Source organism: Triticum dicoccoides, chromosome 2A, assembly GCF_002162155.2.
Source record: "Triticum dicoccoides isolate Atlit2015 ecotype Zavitan chromosome 2A, WEW_v2.0, whole genome shotgun sequence".
NCBI classification, from domain to species: Eukaryota; Viridiplantae; Streptophyta; class Magnoliopsida; order Poales; family Poaceae; genus Triticum; species Triticum dicoccoides.
The window spans coordinates 706,563,247-706,587,480 of record NC_041382.1 but is presented as its reverse complement, the minus strand read 5'-3'; the positions used below and the strand labels follow the sequence as shown (position 1 = coordinate 706,587,480).

General features: G+C 48.8%; 2 protein-coding genes across 2 annotated transcripts; both read right to left on the bottom strand.

The window, feature by feature from the left end:
* Positions 1-16,324: 16,324 nt before the first annotated feature.
* Positions 16,325-17,037, bottom strand: LOC119351983 (FCS-Like Zinc finger 2-like). Its single transcript, XM_037618743.1, has one exon. The coding sequence runs from the start codon at positions 16,946-16,948 to the stop codon at positions 16,658-16,660; it is 291 nt and encodes a 96-aa protein (XP_037474640.1). The 5' UTR covers positions 16,949-17,037; the 3' UTR covers positions 16,325-16,657.
* A 2,050-nt stretch (positions 17,038-19,087) lies between these two features.
* Positions 19,088-19,803, bottom strand: LOC119351982 (FCS-Like Zinc finger 2-like). The gene has a single exon (XM_037618742.1). It carries the CDS (start codon positions 19,676-19,678, stop codon positions 19,388-19,390), a length of 291 nt encoding a protein of 96 aa, XP_037474639.1. The 5' UTR covers positions 19,679-19,803; the 3' UTR covers positions 19,088-19,387.
* Between the last annotated feature and the right edge of the window lie 4,431 nt (positions 19,804-24,234).

The following is a 24,234-nucleotide window of genomic DNA, read 5'->3' as shown; positions in this document are numbered from 1 at the left end:
TAGCAGATGTGCCTTTAGTCCTTGTTATCGAGCCACAAGCTCCAGCATGGGCACAGCAGATTGTCCACTTCCTTCAGACAGGAGAACTTCCCGAAGAACAAGAAGAAGCGGAAAGAGTAGCCCGGCAGTCAAGTATGTACCAGTTTGTCGATAGCATACTATACAGAAGAAGACTCAATGGTGTGAAATTGAAGTGTATTCGCCGGAAGATGGACAAAAGCTGTTGGCAGAGATACATGGAGGCATATGTGGCCACCACATTGGCGCAAGAGCACTTGCCGGCAAAGCTTTCCGGCAAGGTTTCTTTTGGCTGACAGCCCTCCAGGATGCAACTGCACAAGTAACCAAGTGTGAAGCGTGCCAGTTCCACTCCAAACAGATACAACAGCCAGCTCAAGCTCTCCAGACGATCCCTTTATCCTGGCCATTTTCGGTCTGGAGGCTAGATATCCTCGGCCCCTTCCCCCGAGCTGTCGGGGGCTTTGAGTACTTGTACGTCGCAATCAACAAGTTCACAAAGTGGCCGGAAGTGCAGCCAGTGAGGAAGGTGATAGCACAGTCAGCAGTCAAGTTCTTCAGATCAATTGTTTGCCATTTCGGGATCCCTAACAGGATCATCACCGACAACGGCACGCAATTCACGAGCCGCACCTTCATGCAGTACGTCCAAAACCTTGGCGCCAAGGTCTGCTTCGCTTCTGTTGCTCATCCGAGAAGCAACGGTCAAGTAGAGAGGGCAAATGCTGAAGTGCTGCGCGGGCTCAAGACCAGAACTTTCGACAGGCTGCACAAGTGCGGACGGAACTGGATCGAGGAGCTGCCGGTGGTTCTTTGGTCGATCAGAACGACGCCAAATCGAGTCACTGGCCAGACACCTTTCGCTCTAGTCTATGGAGCAGAGGCAGTTCTCCCCACGGAACTCGTATACGGATCACCTTGAGTGCTCGCTTATGATGAGCTTGAGCAAGAACAGCTGCGACAAGACGACGCGCTGCTCCTTGAGGAAGATCGTCTTCAGGCTGCTGTACGAGCTGCTCGATACCAGCAAGCTTTGCGCCGCTATCATAGCCGCAAAGTTAAAGCCAGAAGCTTCGAGGAAGGCGACCTTGTTCTTCGGCGCGTTCAGTCCGTCAAGAATTCCAGCAAGTTGACGCCGAAGTGGGAAGGCCCTTATCGGGTGAAACGAGTCACAAGGCCCGGCGCTGTCCGCCTTGAGACCGAAGATGGCATTCCGGTGAGCAACTCCTGGAACATAGAACATCTTCGTAAGTTTTTCCCGTAGGGCGCGGTTGCCGGAACCCGTTCCGGCAACCACCTTTTGTACAAGTCTTGCCGCTGTTGCATGTAATCCTTTGTACAAAGTCGGGCGCAGATCCCGTGCATAAGTAAAACCCCATGTGCTCCGCACAACTTGTCCATCTCATGCATTAGTTTCTTTCTTGCATGCGATTATCTGACACTTTGTGCAGCACCTACATTCGGTAAGTACTAACGAGCCGAAGGGCTCCATATCATTATTTTCTCTTCTTTCTTCTTTTCAACAAAGGAAAAGAAGGTTCCCCCGCACACATGTTTGCCGGGGGGGAAAGAGAAGATTGTGGTATGGACCAGGCGTCGTTCAAGCGAAGTCCTGCCTTGTCGGGAAGCAAACGATAGAAAAGCTAAGTTGCCAAAGTTTGAGCAATCACTTTTTAAATTTTTGAGTTATCTTCCTCGAACGACCCTGCTTTGTATGGAAAACCTGTGCGCGGAGGAACCAACTCGTGGCTAGTTGCGCCCTTACTTTGTTTCGAGTCCGCTCAACAGCTTAAGCATGCTGCATCTAGTCGCGACAAGGTTTCTTGTCGGAAGCAGCGCCGCCAGCAGGCTGCTGAAGTTCCGCACTCAGCGCTCGCGGCTCGGGCGCCTGCGCCGACAAGTTCCCTAGAAGCATAGGGTAAAAACATACAAAGGAAGGAATCTAGTAAAGGAAATAACATAGCAATTGATAACAGAAATAAAGTTATATTACAAGATAACTTGTCGCAGCTCTAATAGACTATTTTCATAACATGATTAGCAGCGACAAGGGAAAAGAAGAAATGGGCGGCCTAGTCTACGCGTCCGCCCTCGACCCTCTTGATCTCGCTCATCTTGTCCACAATGGGTGCGACAAGGGCCTTGAGTGCATCCAGATCGGCGTCAGGCGGCAAGGACCTGAGGACGTTGGTGAAGCTGAGGCCTGGATTGCGGAAGGCTACCTTCATTAGCACCTTCTGGAGAACCTCGGCGCAGATTTTGCGCGACTCGTCGGCCAGCTGCTTTGGGATCCTCTCCCGGAGCCGCTGGAGTGCCGTCGCCATGCCCTTGAAGAACAGGCTGAGCTTGACGCTGGGTTGAAACTCTCGTCGGAAGGATACCCAAAGTCCTCCATCCCCAGCTGCACCAGCTCCTCGTTGATGACTGCGGCAATGTTCACCAGACCCTCGGTCCAGTGCTTCACAGTGTCTCTGAACGAGTTCTGGGTAACTGCAACGCTCTCCAGCAGCGCCGCGTCAGCCTTACCTTCTCCGACAAGGTCTTCTCCCGCTCCTTGACGGCCTCCAGCGTCTGCGTCAGCGTGGCCAGCTTCAGCTCCAGGTCTGCTTTGGAATTCTTGGCGGCGCTGAGCTCCTTGCCCCTCTCAGCGAGAAGACCTTGCAGCTCACTGTGGGCGGCAGCATCCTTCTCATGCTCACGCTTGAGCGCGGCAAGCTCCTCGCCGCTCTTCCCAATGTTGGCCTCCAGCTGCGCCACCTTCTCCTCCAGCTCTTTCTTGGCGGCCTCTGCAATTGCCGCAGCGTCCTTTGCCTCCTTGAGCGCCCCGCTAAGTGCTTGCTCGCGCTCGGCGAGCTCTTCCTCGTAGCTGTCGAGGTTGGCCTTCCGCTGCACTAGTTCACCTTCCCGCGCGGACTGCTTTTCGGCGGCCAGCCTTTGCTCCTCCTCAGCCTCGGCCTTCTCGAGAAGGAAGGCCGTGCGCTCCTCGTCGAGTCGCTCCCGCTCCTGCACCAGGGACCGGAGAGCTTCTTGATTTTGGCCCCGGAGCTCTTCCGCGCGCTTCTCCATGTCAACTCCCGCCTTCGCAACAAGCGCTTCCCGGGAAGCTAGTTTGGCTTGCCGGGCGCGGTAGAGTGACAGCAGCTTCCGCAGTAGCTGCTCCTCCTCAAGCTCGCCGCTGCTGCTGCTGGGCGCGTCGACCAACGACAGTCCAACAGAGGCGAGCACCTCCCCGTCGAAAGTTTCCCCCTCGACCGGCGCCCTGGAGCTCGACGCCCAGGGTAGCTTGATGAAGATACCGTCGCCGGCCTTCAAGTAGGCGCCGGGCTGGGGCTCCTCGGAGCCCGGCTCCGCAGAAGCAGCAGAGGGATCGGCGGTCGGTGCAGCGCCTCGCGCTCCTGCGGCCTCAGGGTCGTCAGTGCGATCGCCCGACCCCTCGCCGGCTTCTGCGGCGGCAGCCCTGGCGGCCTCCTCGCCGGCGGCCTCGTCAGCACCGGCCCCTTCCTCGCCGGCGTCCTCTATCTCCATTGGCTCAGCCGCAGATGGGTCTGAAGAACGAAGAAAGGAGAAAAAGCAATCCAAAATCCAAGAGAAGAAAATCAGAAGAAGAAGAACCCAAGGGAAAGTTTCTGGGCAAGTGGATTACCTGTACCAAGATCTGCAGTTGCGGCCTCGGTCGCCGCAGGATCAATGGTGCCGTCCCTTGCCGGAGAGCTGCCCCTTGCCGGAGAGTTCTCCCTTGCCGGAGAGCGCTCCCTTACCGGGAACCCCTCCCTTGGCGGCGTATTCGAAGCAGATGGCACCTCGGGACCAGCTTCCGGGCGCTCCTGATGTGGCTGCTCTGCTCCTACACAAATCAACAAGCAAGATATCAACAAAGAAAGAAGCACTCAAGCGCGCCCGGCAGCAGAAGGCTAAACTATGAACTTACGCTGAGGGCTGCGCTGGGGGCTGCTTTGAGGAGTGATTGCCAGGTCCGTCAAGGTGGCCTCGGACCCACCACCTACTGACACGGTGGGGTCATCCTCGATGACAATCACCGCGGCCTTGGCCCTCTTCGCCGCTTTCTGTTGGGGAACGTAGCAGAAATTCAAAATTTTCCTACGTGTCACCAAGATCTATCTATGGAGAGACCAGCAACGAGTAGAAAGAGAGTGCATCTACATACCCTTGTAGATCGCTAAGCGGAAGCGTTCAAGTGAACGGGGTTGATGGAGTCGTACTCGTCGTGATTCAAATCACCGATGATCCTAGTGCCGAACGGACGGCACCTCCGCGTTCAACACACGTACAGCCCGGTGACGTCTCCCACGCCTTGATCCAGCAAGGAGAGAGGGAGAGGTTGAGGAAGACTCCAGCAGCACAACGGCGTGGTGGTGGTGGAGGAGCGTGGCAATCCAGCAGGGCTTCGCCAAGCACCATGGGAGAGGAGGAGTAGGGAGAGAGGTAGGGCTGTGCCAGAACTTCGTGTATAGCTCCCATGCGCCTCCCCACTATATATAGGGGTGGAGGGGCTGGTTTCTTGCCCTCCAAGTCCATTGGGGCATTGGCCAAGGTGGGAGGAAAGAAATCTCATTATTTCCTTCCCCACCGATTGTTATCCCCCCTTTTTAGGGATCTTGATCTTATCCCTTCGGGATATGATCTTATTCCTTCTAAGGGGGGATCTTGGTGCGCCTTGACCAGGGATGTGGGGCCTTGCCCCCACTACCCACGTCCATGTGGGTCCCCCCATGCAGGTGGGCCCCACTCTGGAACCTTCTAGAACCTTCCCGGTACAATACCGAAAAATCCCGAACATTTTCCGGTGGCCAAAATAGGACTTCCCATATATAAATCTTTACCTCCGGACCATTCCGGAACTCCTCGGGGCGTCCGGGATCTCATCCGGGACTCCGAACAACATTCCGTAACCACATACAAACTTTCTTTATAACCCTAGCGTCATCGAACCTTAAGTGTGTAGACCCTACGGGTTCGGGAGACATGTAGACATGACCGAGACGTTCCCCGGTCAATAACCAACAGCGGGATCTGGATACCCATGATGGCTCCCACATGTTCCACGATGATCTCATCGGATGAACCACGATGTCAAGGACTTAATCAATCCCGTATTCAATTCCCTTTGTCTATCGGTATGTTACTTGCCCGAATTCGATCGTCGGTATCCAATACCTTGTTCAATCTCGTTACCGGCAAGTCACTTTACTCGTTCCGTAACACATCATCCCGTGATCAACTTTTTGGTCACATTGCACATATGATGATGTCCTACCGAGTGGGCCCAGAGATACCTCTCCGTTTACACGGAGTGACAAATCCCAGTCTCGATCCGCATAAAACAATAGATACTTTCGGAGATACCTGTAGTGCATCTTTATAGTCACCCAGTTACGTTGTGACGTTTGATACACCCAAAGCACTCCTACGGTATCCAGGAGTTACACGCTCTCATGGTCGAAGGAAGAGATACTTGACATTGGCAAAGCTCTAGCAAATGAACTACACAATCTTTTGTGCTAGTCTTAGGATTGGGTCTTGTCCATCACATCATTCTCCTAATGATGTGATCCCGTTATCAACGACATCCAATGTCCATAGCCAGGAAACCATGACTATCTGTTGATCACAACGAGCTAGTCAACTAGAGGCTCACTAGGGACATATTGTGGTCTATGTATTCACACGTGTATTACGATTTCCGGATAATACAGTTATAGCATGAATAAAAGACAATTATCATGAACAAGGAAATATAATAATAATACTTTTATTATTGCCTCTAGGGCATATTTCCAACAGTCTCCCACTTGCACTAGAGTCAATAATCTAGTTCACATCGCCATGTGATTAACACTCACAGGTCACATCGCCATGTGACTAATACCCAAGAGTTTACTAGCGTCAGTAGTCTAGTTCACATCACTATGTGATTAACACTCAATGAGTTTTATGTTTGATCATGTTGCTTGCGAGAGAGGTTTTAGTCAACGGGTCTGCACCTTTCAGATCCGTGTGTGCTTTACAAATCTCTATGTCATCTCCTAGATGCAGCTACCACGCTCTATTTGGAGCTATTCCAAACAACTGTTCTACTTGGAGCTATTCTAAATTATTGCTCCATTATATGTATCCGGTCTCTCTACTCAGAGCTATCCGGATAGGTGTCAAGCTTGCATCGTCGTAACCTTTACGACGAACTCTTTTACCACCTCCATAATCGAGAAAATTTCTTAGTCCATTAGTTACTAAGGATAACTTTGACCGCTGTCCTGTGAGCCATTCTTGGATCACTCTTGTACCCCTTGACTGACTCATGGCAAGGCACACTTCAGGTGCGGTACACAGCATAGCATACTGAAGAGCCTACGTCTTAAGCATAGGGGACGACCTTCGTCCTTTCTCTCTATTCTGCCGTGGTCGAGCTTTAAGTGTTAACTTCGTACCTTACAACTCAGGCAAGAACTCCTTCTTTGACTGGTCCATCTTGAACACCTTCAAGATCATGTCAAGGTATGTGCTCATTTGAAAGTATTATTAAGCATTTTGATCTATCCTTATAGATCTTGATGCTCAATGTTCAAGTAGCTTAATCCAGGCTTTCCATTGAAAAACACTTTCAAAATAACCCTATATGCTTTCCAGAAATTCTACGTCATTTCTTATCAACAATATGTCAACAACATATACTCATCAGAAATTCTATAGTGCTCCCACTCACTTCTTTGGAAATACAAGTTTCTCATAAACTTTGTACAAACCCAAAATTTTTGATCATCATCAAAGCATACATTCCAACTCCGAGATGCTCACTCCAGTCCTTAGAAGGATTGCTGGAGCTTTGCATACTTATTAGCATCTTTCGGGATTGACAAAACCTTCCAGTTGTATCACATACAACCTTTCCTCATTAAAATCGTCGAGGAAACAATGTTTTGACATCCTATCTGCAAGATTTCATAAATAATGTAGTAATCGCTAATATAATTCCAACAGACTCTTAGCATCGCTACGAGTGAGAAAATCTCATCGTAGTCAACTCCTTGAACTTGTCGGAAAACATCTTAACGACAAGTCGAGCTTTCTTAATGGTGACATTTACCATCATTGTCCGTCTTCCTTTTGAAATCCATCTGTACTCATTAGCCTTACGACCATCGAGCCGTTCTGCCAAAGTCTACACTTTGTTTTCATACATGGATCCTCTCTCGGATTTTATGGCCTCAAGCCATTTATCGGAATCCGGGCCCACCATCGCTTCTCCATAGCTCGTAGGTTCATTGTTGTCTAGCAACATGACCTTCAAGACAGGATTACGTACCACTCTGAAGTAGTACGCATCCTTGTCATCCTACGAGGTTAGGCAGTGACTTGATCCGAAGTTTCATGATCAATATCATAAGCTTCCACTTCAATTGGTGTAGGTGCCACAGGAACAACTCCCTGTGCCCTGTCACACACTAGTTGAAGAGACGGTTCAATAACCTCATCAAGTCTCCACCATCCTCCCACTCAATTCTTTCGAGAGAAACTTTTCCTCGAGAAAGGACCCGATTCTAGAAACAATCCATATTGCTTTCGGATCTGAATTAGGAGGTATACCCAACTGTTTTGGGTTTCCTATGAAGATGCATTTTATTCGCTTTGGGTTCGAGCTTATCAACCTGAAACTTTTTCATATAAGCGTCGCAGCCCCAAACTTTTAAGAAACGACAACTTAGGTTTCTCTAAACCATAATTCATACGGTGTCATCTCATCAGAATTACGTGGTGCCCTATTTAAAGTGAATGTGGTTGTCTCTAATGCCTAACCCATGAACGATAGTGGTAATTCGATAAGAGACATCATGGTACGCACCATATCCAATAGGGTGCAACTATGATGTTCAGACACACCATCACATTATGGTGTTCCAGGCGGTATTAATTGCGAAACAATTTCCACAATGTCTTAATTGTGTGCCAAAACTCGTAACTCAGATATTCATCTCTATGATCATATCATAGACATTTTATCCTCTTGTCACAATGATCTGCTACTTCACTCTGAAATTACTTGAACCATTCAATAATTCAGACTTGTGTTTCATCAAGTAAATATACTCAACATTTACTCGAATCATCTGTGAAGTAAGAACATAATGATATTCACTGCATGCCTCAGCACTCATTCGACTGCACACATCAAAATGTGTTACTTCCAACAAGTTGCTATCTTGTTCCATCTTACTGAAAATGAGGCTTTTCAGTCATCTTGCCCATGTGGTATGATTTGCATATCTCAAGTGATTCAAAATCAAGTGAGTCCGAACGATCCATTTGCATGTAGTTTCTTCATGCATATACACCAATAGACATGGTTCGCATGTCTCAAACTTTTCAAAAACGAGTGAGTCCAAAGATCCATCAACATGGAGCTTCTTCATGCGTTTTATACCATTGTGACTTACATGGCAGTGCCACAAGTAAGTGGTACTATCATTACTATCTTATATCTTTTGGCATGAAAATGTGTATCACTACGACCGAGATTCAATAAACCATTCCTTTAGGTGCAAGACCATTGAAGGTATTATTCAAAAATAGAGTAACCATTATTCTCCTTAAATGAATAACCGTATTGCGATAGACATAATCCAATCATGTCTATGCTCAACGCAAACACCAATCTCGGTGGTAGAGGGAGCGTGCGATGCTTGATCATATCAACCTTGGAAACACTTCCAACATATATCGTCAGCTCACCTTTAGCTAGTCTCCGTTTATTCCGTAGCTTTTATTTCGAGTTACTAACACTTAGCAACCGAACCGGTATCCAATACCCTGGTGCTACTAGGAGTACTAGTAAAGTACACATTAACATAATGTATATCCAATATACTTCTATCGACCTTGCCAGCCTTCTCATCTACCAAGTATCTAGGGTAATGCTGCCCAGTGGTTGTTCCCCTTATTACAGAAGCACTTAGTCTCGGGTTTGGGTTCAACCTTGGGTTTCTTCACTAGAGCAGCAGCTGAATTGCCGTTTCATGAAGTATCCCTTTGTTCCCTTGCCCTTCTTGAAACTAGTGGTTTCACCAACCATCAACAATTGATGCTCCTTCTTGATTTCTACTTTCGCGGTGTCAAACATCATGAATATTTCAAGGATCATCATATCTATCCCTGATATGTTATAGTTAATCATGAAGCTCTAGCAGCTTGGTGGCAATGACTTTGGGGAAACATCACTATCTCATCTGGAGGATCAACTCCCACTCGATTCAAGTGATTGTTGTGCTCAGACAATCTGAGCACAAGCTCAACGATTGAGCTTTTCTCCCTTAGTTTGCAGGCTAAGAAAATCGTCGGAGGTCTTATACCTCTTGACGTGGGCACGAGCCTGAAATCCCAATTTCAGCCCTCGAAACATCTCATATGTTCCGCGACGTTTCGAAAACGTCTTTGGTGCCTCTACTTAAACCATTTAATTGAACTATCACTTAGTTATCAAAACGTGTATGTCCGATGTTCGCAACATCGACAAACGACGTTGGGGTTCAGCACACTGAGCGGTGCATTAAGGACATAAGCTTTCTACTGATCGCATAATCGCTACTATCAACTTTCAACTATATTTTCTCTAGGAACATATCTAAACAATGGAACTAAAGCGCGAGCTTACGACATAATTTGCAAAAGGTCTTTTGACTATGTTCAGGATAATTAAGTTCATCTTATGAACTCCCACTTAGATAGACATCCCTCTGGTCATCTAAGTGATCACATGATCCGAGTCAACTAGGCCGTGTCCGATCATCACGTGAGACGGACTAGTCATCATCGGTGAACATCTTCATGTTGATCGTATCTACCATACGACTCATGCTCGACCTTTCGGTCTCCGTGTTCCGAGGCCATGTATGCACATGCTAGGCTCGTCAAGTTAACCCTAAGTGTTTTCGCTGTGTAAAACTGTCTTACACCCGTTGTATGTGAACGTAAGAATCCATCACACCCGATCATCACGTGGTGCTTAGAAGCGACGAACTGTAGCAACGGTGCACAGTTAGGGGAGAACACTTCTTGAAATTTTGTAAGGGATCATCTTATTTACTACCGTCGTCCTAAGCAAACAAGATGCATAAACATGATAAACATCACATGCAATCAAATAGTGACATGATATGGCCAATATCATTTTGCTCCTTTTGATCTTCATCTTCGGGGCTCCATGATCATCATCGTGACCGGCACGACACCATGATCTCCATCATCATGATCTCCATCATCGTGTCTTCATGAAGTTGTCACGCCAACGACTACTTCTACTTCTATGACTAACGCGTTTAGCAATAAAGTAAAGTAGTTTACATGGCATTCTTCAATGACACGCAGGTCATACAATAAATAAAGACAACTCCTATGGCTCCTGCCGGTTGTCATACTCATCGACATGCAAGTCGTGAATCCTATTACAAGAACATGATCAATCTCATACATCACATATCATTCATCACATTCTTCTTGGCCATATCACATCACATAGCATACCCTGCAAAAACAAGTTAGACGTCCTCTAATTGTTGTTGCAGGTTTTACGTGGCTGCTATGGGTTTCTAGCAAGAACGTTTCTTACCTACGCAAGACCACAACGTGATATGCCAATTGCTATTTACCCTTCATAAGGACCCTTTTCATCGAATTCGTTCCGACTAAAGTGGGAGAGACTGGCACCCGCTAGCCACCTTATGCACCAAGTGCATGTCAATCGGTGGAACCTGTCTCACGTAAGAGTACGTGTAAGGTCGGTCCGGGCCGCTTCATCCCACAATACCGTCGAAACAAGATTGGACTAGTAACGGTAAGCATATTGAACAACATCAACGCCCACAACTACTTTGTGTTCTACTCGTGCAAAGAATCTACGCAATAGACCTAGCTCATGATGCCACTGTTGGGGAACGTAGCAGAAATTCAAAATTTTCCTACGTGTCACCAAGATCTATCTATGGAGAGACCAGCAACGAGTAGAAAGAGAGTGCATCTACATACCCTTGTAGATCGCTAAGCGGAAGCGTTCAAGTGAACGGGGTTGATGGAGTCGTACTTGTCGTGATTCAAATCACCGATGATCCTACTGCCGAACGGACGGCACCTCCGCGTTCAACACACGTACAGCCCGGTGACGTCTCCCATGCCTTGATCCAGCAAGGAGAGAGGGAGAGGTTGAGGAAGACTCCATCCAACAGCAGCACAACGGCGTGGTGGTGGTGGAGGAGCGTGGCAATCCAGCAGGGCTTCGCCAAGCACCATGGGAGAGGAGGAGTAGGGAGAGAGGTAGGGCTGTGCCAGAACTTTGTGTATAGCTCCCATGCGCCTCCCCACTATATATAGGGGTGGAGGGGCTGGTTTCTTGCCCTCCAAGTCCATTGGGGCGTTGGCCAAGGTGGGAGGAAAGAAATCTCATTATTTCCTTCCCCACCGATTGTTATCCCCCCTTTTTAGGGATCTTGATCTTATCCCTTCGGGATATGATCTTATTCCTTCTAAGGGGGGATCTTGGTGCGCCTTGACCAGGGGTGTGGGGCCTTGGCCCCACTACCCACGTCCATGTGGGTCCCCCCATGCAGGTGGGCCCCACTCCGGAACCTTCTAGAACCTTCCCGGTACAATACCGAAAAATCCCGAACATTTTCCGGTGGCCAAAATAGGACTTCCCATATATAAATCTTTACCTCCGGACCATTCCGGAACTCCTCGTGATGTCCGGGATCTCATCCGGGACTCCGAACAACATTCGGTAACCACATACAAACTTCCTTTATAACCCTAGCGTCATCGAACCTTAAGTGTGTAGACCCTACGGGTTCGGGAGACATGTAGACATGACCGAGACGTTCTCCGGTCAATAACCAACATCGGGATCTGGATACCCATGATGGCTCCCACATGTTCCACGATGATCTCATCGGATGAACCACGATGTCAAGGACTTAATCAATCCCGTATTCAATTCTCTTTGTCTATCGGTATGTTACTTGCCCGAATTCGATCGTCGGTATCCAATACCTTGTTCAATCTCGTTACCGGCAAGTCACTTTACTCGTTCCGTAACACATCATCCCGTGATCAACTCCTTGGTCACATTGCGCATATGATGATGTCCTACCGAGTGGGCCCAGAGATACCTCTCCGTTTACACGGAGTGACAAATCCCAGTCTCGATCCGCATAAAACAATAGATACTTTCGGAGATACCTGTAGTGCACCTTTATAGTCACCCAGTTACGTTGTGACGTTTGATACACCCAAAGCACTCCTACGGTATCCAGGAGTTACACGCTCTCATGGTCGAAGGAAGAGATACTTGACATTGGCAAAGCTCTAGCAAATGAACTACACGATCTTTTGTGCTAGTCTTAGGAGTGGGTCTTGTCCATCACATCATTCTCCTAATGATGTGATCCCGTTATCAACGACATCCAATGTCCATAGCCAGGAAACCATGACTATCTGTTGATCACAACGAGCTAGTCAACTAGAGGCTCACTAGGGACATATTGTGGTCTATGTATTCACACGTGTATTACGATTTCCGGATAATACAGTTATAGCATGAATAAAAGACAATTATCATGAACAAGGAAATATAATAATAATACTTTTATTATTGCCTCTAGGGCATATTTCCAACACTTTCTGGGCCAGCGTCCTGAAAAGAAAGGAGTCCAGATTGAAGCAAGTCAGATACAAGATAAAAACAGCAAGATTGAAGAACTATAAGAGCACCAAAGAAGCTTACTCTTCTTCCTCCTCGTCGGAGCTGAGCGCGGAAAGATCGAAGTCCGGCTCCCCTCTGGTGCGGCGAGGCGGAGGAGTAGGATCCCTTGCCCGCTTGGCGGGGGCGGGGGCGGTGGCCCAGGAAGATCCCGCTCCAGTTGCCGCTGCTGCATGAGGCGCTCCCGCGGCAACATGACTTGCCGCGGTAGAGCGTGTCGCACGGCTTGGCGGCTGTTGAGCCGGCTGCCGCCCCGCTATGTCCGCGGCCCTGCGAAGACGCCTTCTTGGCGGGGCCGGGGGCTCCGCCTGCGGCAAGCCTTCTGAGGACTCAGGCTCTTCCTCGCCGGCCTCGCTCAGCTCGGCTTCAGAACCGGCAAGCTCTTCCTCGCCAATGAACTCTGCGCGCTCGGCAAGGTTTGCCGCCTCTGCAGCCTCCGCCTCCTCCACAGTGAAACCGAACGCGCCCGCGGCAGCTGCGGCCGCAACCTCTTCCGCCGTAGTGGCGATGCGCTGCAGCTCCTCGTCGGTGGTGTCACGGGTGAGGCTCTTCTGCTCGTCAGCGTGGACCGACACTTCCTCCAAGGTGTCGAAGAACGCTCGCACAACGTCATCCGCAGGCTCTTGCCAAGTTGGGACGATTTCGTGTGAATCGCACAACGGCATCATGGCGCGGATCCGGTCAAGCGAAGAGTTATTGCACAAAGGAACTACGCCCCTCGGCAGTGTGAATGGGTGCTGGGGGTCGCGTTTGAACAACTCCAAAAGCATCGCATCCAGCTCCAGGACGGTGAAGTTGTAGTTGAGGCCCGGCCGCAGCCTCATGATGTCCGCCGAATTCTTGAATTCCCAGGCAGGCCTCCCCCTCTCCTGCAGGGGGGCAATGCGGCGGCGGAGGAAATCTGTTCCGACAGCACCTATAGTGAGCCCGGCAAGCCTGAGGCGAAGAATCCTAGTGATGGCGATCTTCAGCCTCTCATCTTCCGGGGCCACGTTGCTCCAGTCATTGCCGCGCACTATTGGAGCTTGGCGCACGGCGGTGAAGGGCTGCGGATTCTCCTCAACGATCCAGTACCACTCCGCTCTCCACTCCTCCCACTTGCTGCGGAGCTCACCCTCCAAGTACGCCTCTTTCTTGCCGACTCTCGAGATCCAGGCAATCCCTCAGGCAAGCGGCTCTCCTCTCTCTACCCGAGGTATGAAGAAGTGACGGAAAAGGGCAACACTAGGGTGGACTCCGACAAAGTTTTTGCACAAATGTGCGAAAACTGCCATGGTCAGGACGGCGTTGGGGGTGAAGTCAAGGAGGCGGAAGCCATATGTGTTCATAATATCACAGAAGAACTCTGAGAAGGGCGGGCAGAGCCCGCAGTAGAAGAATAGCGCGAAGAACGGGTACCCGTTTGGAGCCAGCTCCGAAGCAGCGGCCGGGAGTACCCTCGTGCGCGGATGCGCCCGCGTCTCCGTCGCCCAGAAGAGGAAGAAGTACTCCCTCAGCTCCTTTGCGCCGAGCTGGGGGGTGAAGATCGCCCGATCCTTCCGCAGCGCCGCGAGCCGCTGCGCCTCGGCCGACTTCACGCCCTTTCCCTTGTCGGCTTTCGGAGCCATGGCGGAGGTGGTGGGGAAAGTCGACGGCGTTGGTGATGCTGGTGGCAATGGGGGGCGGAGCGCTGCTCTCTCGGCTTCGAAAAGAAGGGGGGAGCGGCGGAGTTTCTTGAAGATGAAGTAGCAGCAACCAGCGAGGGGGAACGAACTGCCCCTGTTTCCTCTGCTTATAAAGAGGGACGGGGCGGACGTTTCACCCTTCCGAATAAACAACCACCCACGATCTCTCCCACGATGCCGCATTCAATGCGTGCTGTTATGGGAGAGCGCGGTGGATACGGAGCGAGATTCGGCGTGGCCCAGCCCGCGTGTGCCCGTGCCCTGTCTTGGGCCTGGCCCAACAGCGCTCGGCACCGTGTCTGGCCCAGGCCCGGGGCCTCCTGTCGGTGTACTAGAATAGGGGTACCCTAGTACCCCGAACTTGTGCACGGGCAGTTGCAGCACCCCGCGGCAAGGCTTGCCGGGCGAATGCCAAGATCCTCCATGGTTCCCTTGGAGCCATTCAAGAACAAAGTATTTAAGCTCAGGAGACAAGGCCCCGGCAAGAGGAGCTTGCCGGGAAGGCCAACCAAGGCACTCCAAGGAACTTGCCGCGACGCGCCACGCGCTCCGGCAAGGCAACAAGGCCCTGGCAAGAGGAGTTTGCCGGGAAGACCAACCAAGGTACCTCGAGGCCTGGAGAGCGACAAGCTTCCGGACCCGACAAGATAACAACAGCGGCAAGGCGCTTGCCGCGGCAGGCGGCCACTCTGTGCCCGTGCTCCAGCGCATCCACCAACGTGTCGCTCTGGGGGCCTCTCCAGGCGCGCGTGGCGGGAGGCTGTGCAGCCAGCGGTGCGCAGTGGCATGCGAAGCTGACAAGATCGCCATCGTGGCGAACGGTGGCGCCCCTAACGGTCCTTTTCTGCACTGTTTGGGCGACTCAGACGGGCCTTTAATGCCCTTGTCCCCTGCCGTCAGGGTTAGGTAGGGTGCACTGTACAAGCAACTGTACCAACCACCTCATTTTTTACGTTTATACCCTCCTCTGCGTTGCCACCTGTCGGTGACCCCTTTAGCGTATAAAAGGAGGCCCATGCGCAACGTAGAGGGGGTTCGTACAGTTCGCTTCGATTCATTCGTAGCCCAGAGAACACTACGCTTTCTCTCTAGAGCAAGAACACAAGATAATACAACCAGACAAGCAGCAGTAGGAGTGTTATCTCTCCGGAGAGCTCCGAAGCTGGGTAAAACTGCTCGTGTGCTTCGCCTCGATCCGCTCTTCGTGCGACCTCCGCCCCCCGCCGAACCGAAAGGGGCCCGGTCCGCCGGCCCCATAGGTGTTCGTGGATCAGTTTCCCCGACAGTCGTCAGAAAATACTATACTGTAGACGAAAGTAGAGTGCTCCAGTTTGTGCATAAGTAGTCAAAATGGAGTTCAATCCCATCATCTTGATCTGGCGGAACAAGGGAAATCGGTAAATCATCTCATTAATAACACGAAATAATGCGAATGCATAACGAGTCACATAATAATCTCAAGGAAAATCGTTATACGAGCATCAACACAAAGTGAAGTGAATGCTTAACGGATCTTTTTCATGTCTTTTTTCACCTTTTGCCATAGCGTGCACTAACATAACTAAAGTTGGAATCTTCCCGAAATCTTGTGCAAGTCCATCCCCTGTCTACATGATTAACAGAGGAATTTTAACGAACCCACATTATCCTCTGTCTTCAGACTAACAGATGAATTTTCATGTACGTTTGGTTCAATATGAAGCTACTCCCTCTGATCCAACGACAATTATTATGGATCGAAGGGAGTACATACTTTCGTTCAAGCAGCCTGCAATCATGCTCTACGAATACTAGATTTAGGTTAAGGCATACTTTTTATCGCACAGATGAACGGTCATCAGAGATCATAAAATAAAACTCAGACAAGTCATGATCTTTGGGCAAAAAATTTTGAAATGAGGATTTCCAAATGGTTTGGATTTACACATGGTGTTGCTGTGTTGCACTTGCACCAACCGCGGCTCACATCGCAAGCCTCAAACAAACACACACACAGAGGCGAAAAGGAGCCAGGAGAAGGATGCGTCCAGTGGGCGACCAAGATGGCCGGAGCCTCAGCACATGAACTTTGATAGATACATCACCGCTTCTCCGTCTCAGGCGAGAGACAAACCGGAGAGACCAATCTCGTTCGTATCGCCGGCCAGATCGGCGATTCTTCGGATCCCGTTGATTCAAGCCAAACTCTACTCTACTGGGCTACGAGCTTTGCCGGCTAGCTCGCGACGGACACCTTCCCGGAGTCCTGATGCCAGCGCCGGGCATCGTATCCGGACGAAAAACGCTGCTGCCTCCGGGCGGCCTGCCTGGAGCAGATAGCGTCGGGCTGCATCTGCTCGTCACGGCACTCCTCGCTGCAGAAGGGCGTATCCCCTCTGTACATGAAGATGTCGCTGTCGCGCGCCAGCGGCTTGGAGCAGAGCGCGCACGCGTCCAGCGTCGGCATGCCGGGCTCGCCGAGCGGCTCGGTGTCGAAGAAAAAGAAGCACGTTGCTGAAGCCGCCATTGTGGGTGGGGGCGAGTTTCGAGCAGAGCTTGGCTTTGCGGTGCGCTTGCTTGCTGCTTTTGGTGTGGGGAGGGGGAGACAGAGGAAGAGGGAAGCGAGCGAGTTGGGTCAAGCGCAGGAGAAGGCTCGGGTATATATGGCGCGTGCGGACGGATGGCGAAAGACAGGACTGTTCTTGAGAGTGTGGCTCTAGCTATAGAGTCAGACCCGCAAGTTTCCCTTTTTTTATTGTCAGATTAGCCTTTCGAGTAGAAAATCTGAAATAGAGGCTGGGTTGAGTTCATTTTGTGGTGCAGACAGTGATGGTCGTGTGGACTAGCTCTGTTCTCTAAACTTCTGTAAGGATAAGTTTTAAATTTGACCTGCATTTGTCCACGAATATGTCCGGGCATTTCTGCGAACAGCGGGGATTGAATCCCATTTATTCGTCCCTGCAACAGTGTCCCGCATTTCCCATCTCCAAATTTATGCAACTCATCTGGCATAGATCATTCGACAATACATATTGCACACAACAATTCAACAGTTAAAAAAACCAAAATTTGGAGAAACACGAAAAGGGTCAAAACACGAAATTTTGCCCCTCCAAGGTTCTACGGTCGTCAGGCTTGCAACATGGCTACATACTAGTACTATAGAGTATTTCAATCTGACAACGGTTAGCTATAACTGTATGTGTGGTTGCAATGCAAATGAACTGGTACTACAAGAGTTTTTGTGCAGCTTTTTAATTAGGAATATGATTTCTGGTGAAAACATAACCTTTGTTTCTGCTCCATGCGTTTACTAACAGAACATGAATTTGTCGTGAGAAAATACAATACTGTAGACGAAAGTAGAGCACTCCCGTTTGTGCCTTCTTATTCAAAATGGAGTTAAATCCCTATCATCTTGATCTGGCGGAACAAGGAAAATCATTAAATCATCTCATTAACAACAACACAAAATAATGCGAATGCATAACGAGTCAAAAAATAATCTCAAGGAAAATCGTTATATCAACACCAACACAAAGTGAAGTGAATGCTTAACGAATCTTTTTCATGTCTTTTTTCACCTTTTGCCGTAGCATGCACTAACATAACTACGTTGGAATCTTCCCAAAATCTTGTGCAAGTACATCCCCTGTCTACACGATTAACAAAGGGGTTTTAAACGGCCGTTTAATTCATAACGAAGCCACATCATCCTCTGTCTTCAGATTAACAGAGGAATTTTCATGTATGTTTGGTTAGGGATGGCAATGGGTAGGGTATAGGCGGGTACAACCTCCTTCTACCCAAACTCATACCCATAGAAACTTTCTATACCCACCCACTTCAATACCCATGGACATAAACTGACACCCTTACCCATACCCATCGGGTATCTTATACCCAATGGGTATCCATTGGGTACAATATATAGCACGTATGTGGCCTCCTCCAGTGGGTGGCCTCTTGGAGGCATCAGGGGAGTATGAGCAGCGGTTGGTGGAAGACCGACGTAGTGGAAGGCGGTGGTGGGAATTGAGGATCGCTGGATCGAGTGTTCGACAAGAGTCTGGTAGCTAAGAGTCGATATTTCATCTTTTGAGGAGTTACATAGGACGTATGAGGAGTGGCGAGCAGGTGATTATGAGCTTATGAGCTATGACTTGTTTAAGGAATACAAGATTTAGGGTTGGACCATATGAGTTGGATGTTAACCTCACATGTTATAGGAGTTATTTTCATTTATTTATTTTTTCTGGGTATCCATTAGGTTACCCATGGGCACAATTTCTTATCCATGCCCTACCCATATATTTTGCGGGTATGGATACCCATTATCCGTGGGTAGAAAATCTCTTCAAGTCTTGTCCATACCCATTGTTTTCGGGTAGGGTATCCGCGGGTACCCATACCCATGGGCAAAACAGTCATCCCTACGTTTGGTTCATAAAGAAGCTACTCCCTCCTATCCAACGACAATTAGCATACTCCCTCCTATCCAACGACAATTAGCATGGATCGAAGGGAGTACATACTTTCATTCAAGCAGTCTCAACCATGCTGGACGAATACTCGATTTAGGTTAAGGCATAGTTTTGTTGGACAGATGAACGGTCATCAGAGATCATTAAATAAAACTCAGACAAGTCATGATCTTTGGGCAAAAGTTTGTGTTGAAACGAGGATTTCCAAATGGTTTGGATTTACATATCACATCACAAGCCTCAAACAAACACACACACAGGCGAAAAGGAGCCAGGAGAAGGATGCGTCCAGTGGGCGACCAAGATGGCCGGAGCCTCAGCACATGGACTTTGACAGGTACTACGTACTACTTCACTGCTTCTCCGTCTCAGGCGAGAGACAACCGGAGAGACCAAGCTCCTTCGTATCGCCAGATCGGTGATTCTTCGGATCCCGTTGATTCAAGACAAACTCTAGTCTACTGGGTTACGAGCTTTGCCGGCTAGCTCTCGACAGACACCTTCCGACACTCTTGATGCCAGCGCCGGGCCTCTGTTCCCGACGAGAACCGCTGCTGCCTCCGGGCGGCCTGCCTGGAGCAGATAGCGTCGAGCTGCATCTGCTTGTCACGGCACTCCTCGCTGCAGAAGGGCGTGTCCCCTTTGTACATGAAGATGTCACTGTCGCGCGCCAGCGGCTTGGCGCAGAGCGCGCACGCGTCTAGCGCCGGCATGCCGAGCTCGCCGAGCGGCTCGGTGTCGAAGAAGAAGGAACAACCTACTGAAGCCGCCATTGTGGGTGGGGGTGGGTGGGAGCGAGTTTCGAGCAAAGCTGAGGCGCTGAGCAGAGCTTGGCTTTGCGGTGCGCTTGCTTGCTGCTTTTGGTGTGCGGGGAAGGCCCGAAGGGAGACAGAGGAAGAGGGAAGCCAGCGAGTTGGGTGAAGCGGAGCGGAAGGCTCCGGTATATATGCTGCTCTGGTGCGTGCGGAGGGCGAAAGACAGGACTGTTCTTGAGCGTGTGGCTCTAGCTATAGAGTCAGTTCCCGCAATTTTGCCTTTTTTTAGGTCAAATTAGCCAAGCTTCCTTTCGGGTAGAAAATCTGAAATAGAGGCTGGGTTTGATTGATTTTGTGGTGCAGACAGTGATGGTCGTGATGGACAAGCTCTGTTCTCTAAACTTCTTCAAGGGTAAGTGTTAAATTTAACTCTCATTTGTCCGCGAATATGTCCGGGCATTTCTACGAACAGCAAGGATTGAATCCCACTTATGCGTCCCTGGAACAGTATCCCGCATTTCCCATCTCCAAATTTATGCAACCCATGTGACGTAGATCATTCAACAATAAATATTGCACACAACAATTCAACAGTTGAAAAAAATCAAACGACCCAACAATTCAAATATCTTCCACGACAAATATATTAATAATTCATGCATAGCTAAATGAATCAAAAGGTTTTTTTTTCATGCGCACTTTGATGCCTTTGCGCATGGTGGTGATCCACTTCTTGGCGTCATCGTCCGTGAGTTAGTATCGGCCAACATGATTCTCGGCTACTAGTTCTCGATGAATCTCATGACCCTCATCGCTTCCTTGTCAATCTCAATGCTTCCATCGCCTTCTTCCTCTCAAGCTCCATATGGTTTGATGCCTTCATCTTCTCCATTCACATCTTCTCTCACTCGGTTATCAACATCTCTCTGGTGTGGACATGGGTACCTCGGATACGACCAAAATTTTCACACATGGTTATAATTTACAAAAGAGTTCTATTAGTAATTATATAAATTATTGTTTTGTTGCTCGGGAGAGAAATACAATACAATCTTTTATTTTATGTAGAAGAATTGTATAAGCCACGTGTCAAGATGTGTGAGGGAGACACAGAGGAAAATGTGCATGCGCATATACAAATCCATGAAGATGCGGCTCAGGTGGCAATCCATACAAGCACGTCATGTATAGCAAGACAATCCGAAGCAACATACACCAAATTCAGGTGAGCCAACCCAGGCGCGAAAACTAAGATCGATTCTTTCGTTTTATAGACCTGCTTGCCTTAGGCCTCCATATATATTCCACAATTCATGAGTTTTAGATTAGACTCGGGTTTTTGTTTAGACATTGTTTAGCTTAGAAACAGTTCACTTATGTGAGAGGTGTAGGACTACCGCTTTGTTCGGATCATGTACTCCATCGGTCCGAAAAAGCTTATCCTTCAGATAATGTATCTATCACCAAATTAATGCTAGATACATCCATTTAAGGGACAAGCTTGGGACAAGTTTTTTCGGACTAAGAAAGTGTCAAGAACCCCATATTTATTGGGTTATTAATTTATATTCGTAATTAAGATTGCATTATCATAGTTTGTTGGCTCTTCGATTGCTTGCTGGAACTCGAACCATGTTGTTCAGATTGATCATTCCTACTCCAAGGTCAATAACCATCAGAATTGGTTTAGCAATTGCCGATGCATATTGTCGATGGTATAGCTAGATCGTTAAGGTCAAATTCCACCAAATAGATAGTTATCCCACTCTCATTGAAAGATCGGGTCATGTCCACATCAGCGGTTCTTGCGCACGCGGCTCTTTGAGTTCGAAAACGGTGTCGCGACTCCACCGATCCAAGATCCATGACAACTAGCAAGGTGACGGGATGCAACACATGCACAAGAAAGGGGGGGGGGGTTGATGGTTCGATGTGGGGGACATGACTCCATGTCTCCATTGGCATACACAATAATACATAATCCTAGGTGCCCAACTATATATTGGGTGACGGTACCAAAGACACGTTAACTCTGTGTATTCAGGACCCTTCCCTCCACCCCAAGAAACGTATCATCCTCCTCCCATCGGCGCCGCCGCGGATCCGCCCCGCCTCCGATGGCCTTTGGCCTATGCAGGTGCGGAGGATCTCGGCCCCCCGCTGGCAGGAGGGACCCCGTTCTCGTTTTTGCTAGGTTGAACATCTTGGTTGGGGCTGTGTGGCGGCGGCGATGTCCCTCCGTAGTAATAATGTCTCCCACGTCCTATCTCCGTTCTGATGGTGCGAATAGCGTTGTCGGAGGATGTGTCACTACAGGAATCAGGCACTTTGGCGGACGGCAAAGATCTTTGCCGTTAGCCAGCTGACGGCAACATGTCTGGCTGAATAGGCTACGGCAATGGCTTCTTTGCTGTCAGCTGGCGGATGGCAAAGATAAAACGGTCTTTGCCGTCAGCCGGCTGACGGCAAAGGTCCTGGATGGCACACATGACAACGTCTGGTCGTTAGGGGGCTAATGATGAGCTTTGCCGCCAACTGGCGGACGACAAAGACCATTGCATATTTACCGTCAGCCAGCGGACGACAAAGTAACCAAAGACAGTCCCCAGGCTTTACAGGGAGCTGCCACATGGCATCTTTGCCGTACGCTGGCGGACGGGCAAATTTCTTTGCCGTCCGCAGATCCTGTATAGCCCCTGTTTTTTGTGTTTTTTCTTAAATTCATTCGATTTGATACACAAGTTACAACGCACAAATTTCAACATATAAATTTCACAAAAGACATATCCAACACACAAGTTTCATCATATATACATACATAACCAACAAATAGTTCCATCCATACATATTACAAAAGTTTCACATTGTTCATCCAACACCGTTATCCATCCATCCATATAACAAGTTCCATCCATGCAAGTTCATCGATTCAAAATAAAAGCGGAAAGGGAAAAGAAGCACTCCATTCATGCAAGCTTCCATGAATTAAATGAGATCTACAAAAGGGGAAACAAGAAAGTTAGAATAAGAAGAAGAAGATGAAGAAGAAGAAGAAGACTGGAATAAGAAGTAAGCATACTTAGGTAAAATGGAGCTATCCTAGCTAATTATGCCATCTTTGAGTGAACTAAGCATATTATGCCATCTTGGTCATTTTGGAGCTAACCTAGGTAAACTAGGTCATTTTGGAGCTAACCTAGGTAAACTTGGTCGTTTTGGATCTAACCTAGGTAAATTAGGTCATTTTGGATCTAACCTATGTAAACTTGGTCATTTTGGAGCTAACCTAGGTAAACTAGGTCATTTTGGAGCTAAGCTAGCTAAAATGGATCATATTGGAGCTAACCTAGGTAAACTTGGTCATTTTGGAGCTAACCTAGCTAAAATGGATCATATTGGAGCTAACCTAGGTAAACTTGATCATTTTGGAGCTAACCTAGGTAAAATGGATCATATTGGAGCTAACCTAGGTTAAATGGGTTATTTTGGAGCTAACTTAACTAATTATGCCATTTTTGAGTAACTAAGCATAATTATGCCATTTTTTACACAAGTAAGCTAAGTGTGTGTCATTATTGAGCAAACCGAGGAAACTAAGCATATTAGAGATAACTTAGCATATTAGAGCTAACTTATGTCATTTCGGAGGAAACAAAGCTAAGTATATATATATATATATATATATATATATATATATATATATATATATATATATATATATCATTCTAGAGATCTGACATACCTGACATAGTTCACTCATCATTCTTCTTCTCCTTCTCCTTCTCCTTCCTCATCCTCATGCACCAAGAGAGGCGAGGCGGTGGAGGCAGTGGGATGTAGTCTTCTACCACAATTGGCATGGTCATGTCGCCCGGCTGTGGGATCGCCAGCGCCACCACCATCGCAAGGTCATTGTCAGGCACCACCACCATCGCGAGGCCATCTTCAAGCAGCACAATCGCAAGGTCATCCTCAACCACCACCATCTCTTGCCCATCGTCAGCCACGACCATCGCTACGTCATCCTCAGCCACCACCATCTGTTGCTCAACGTCAGCATGCACCTCCTCATCCCCACTCTGCTCCTCTTCTTCCCCACTCCATTCCGGATCATCCTTGCTGCTGCTTTTGCTGCAGCCAGAGTCACTGCTGCTTTGACTGTAGCCAGAGTCGATGCTGCTGCTCCCATTGCCTGACCAAATGCAACAATGACCGTTAACAATCGATTTGAGACAAAGAAAAATGTAGAGGAAGAAGAGGCAGAACGTACTGGCACCATCGTCGTCCTGATAGCGCATGCGACACATAGTCGTGTTGAACACCTTCACGGTGAGCATGGCGTCGCCGTCGTACCTGAAGAGAAGGAAGTACCCATGCCGCAGGTCGTAGGCAATGTAGAACTGGTCCCAGACATGACACAGGTACATGTGGCCGTACCTGATCACCAACTCCACGTCCCAAAGCCTGCGAAGCCCGCTGCCGGCATGTCGCAACTTCACATTCTTTGGCCGATGGCCATCCAGCATCGTCATAAAACTGTCAGGCAGCCTCTGCAGTTTGGGACAAGGAGTGAT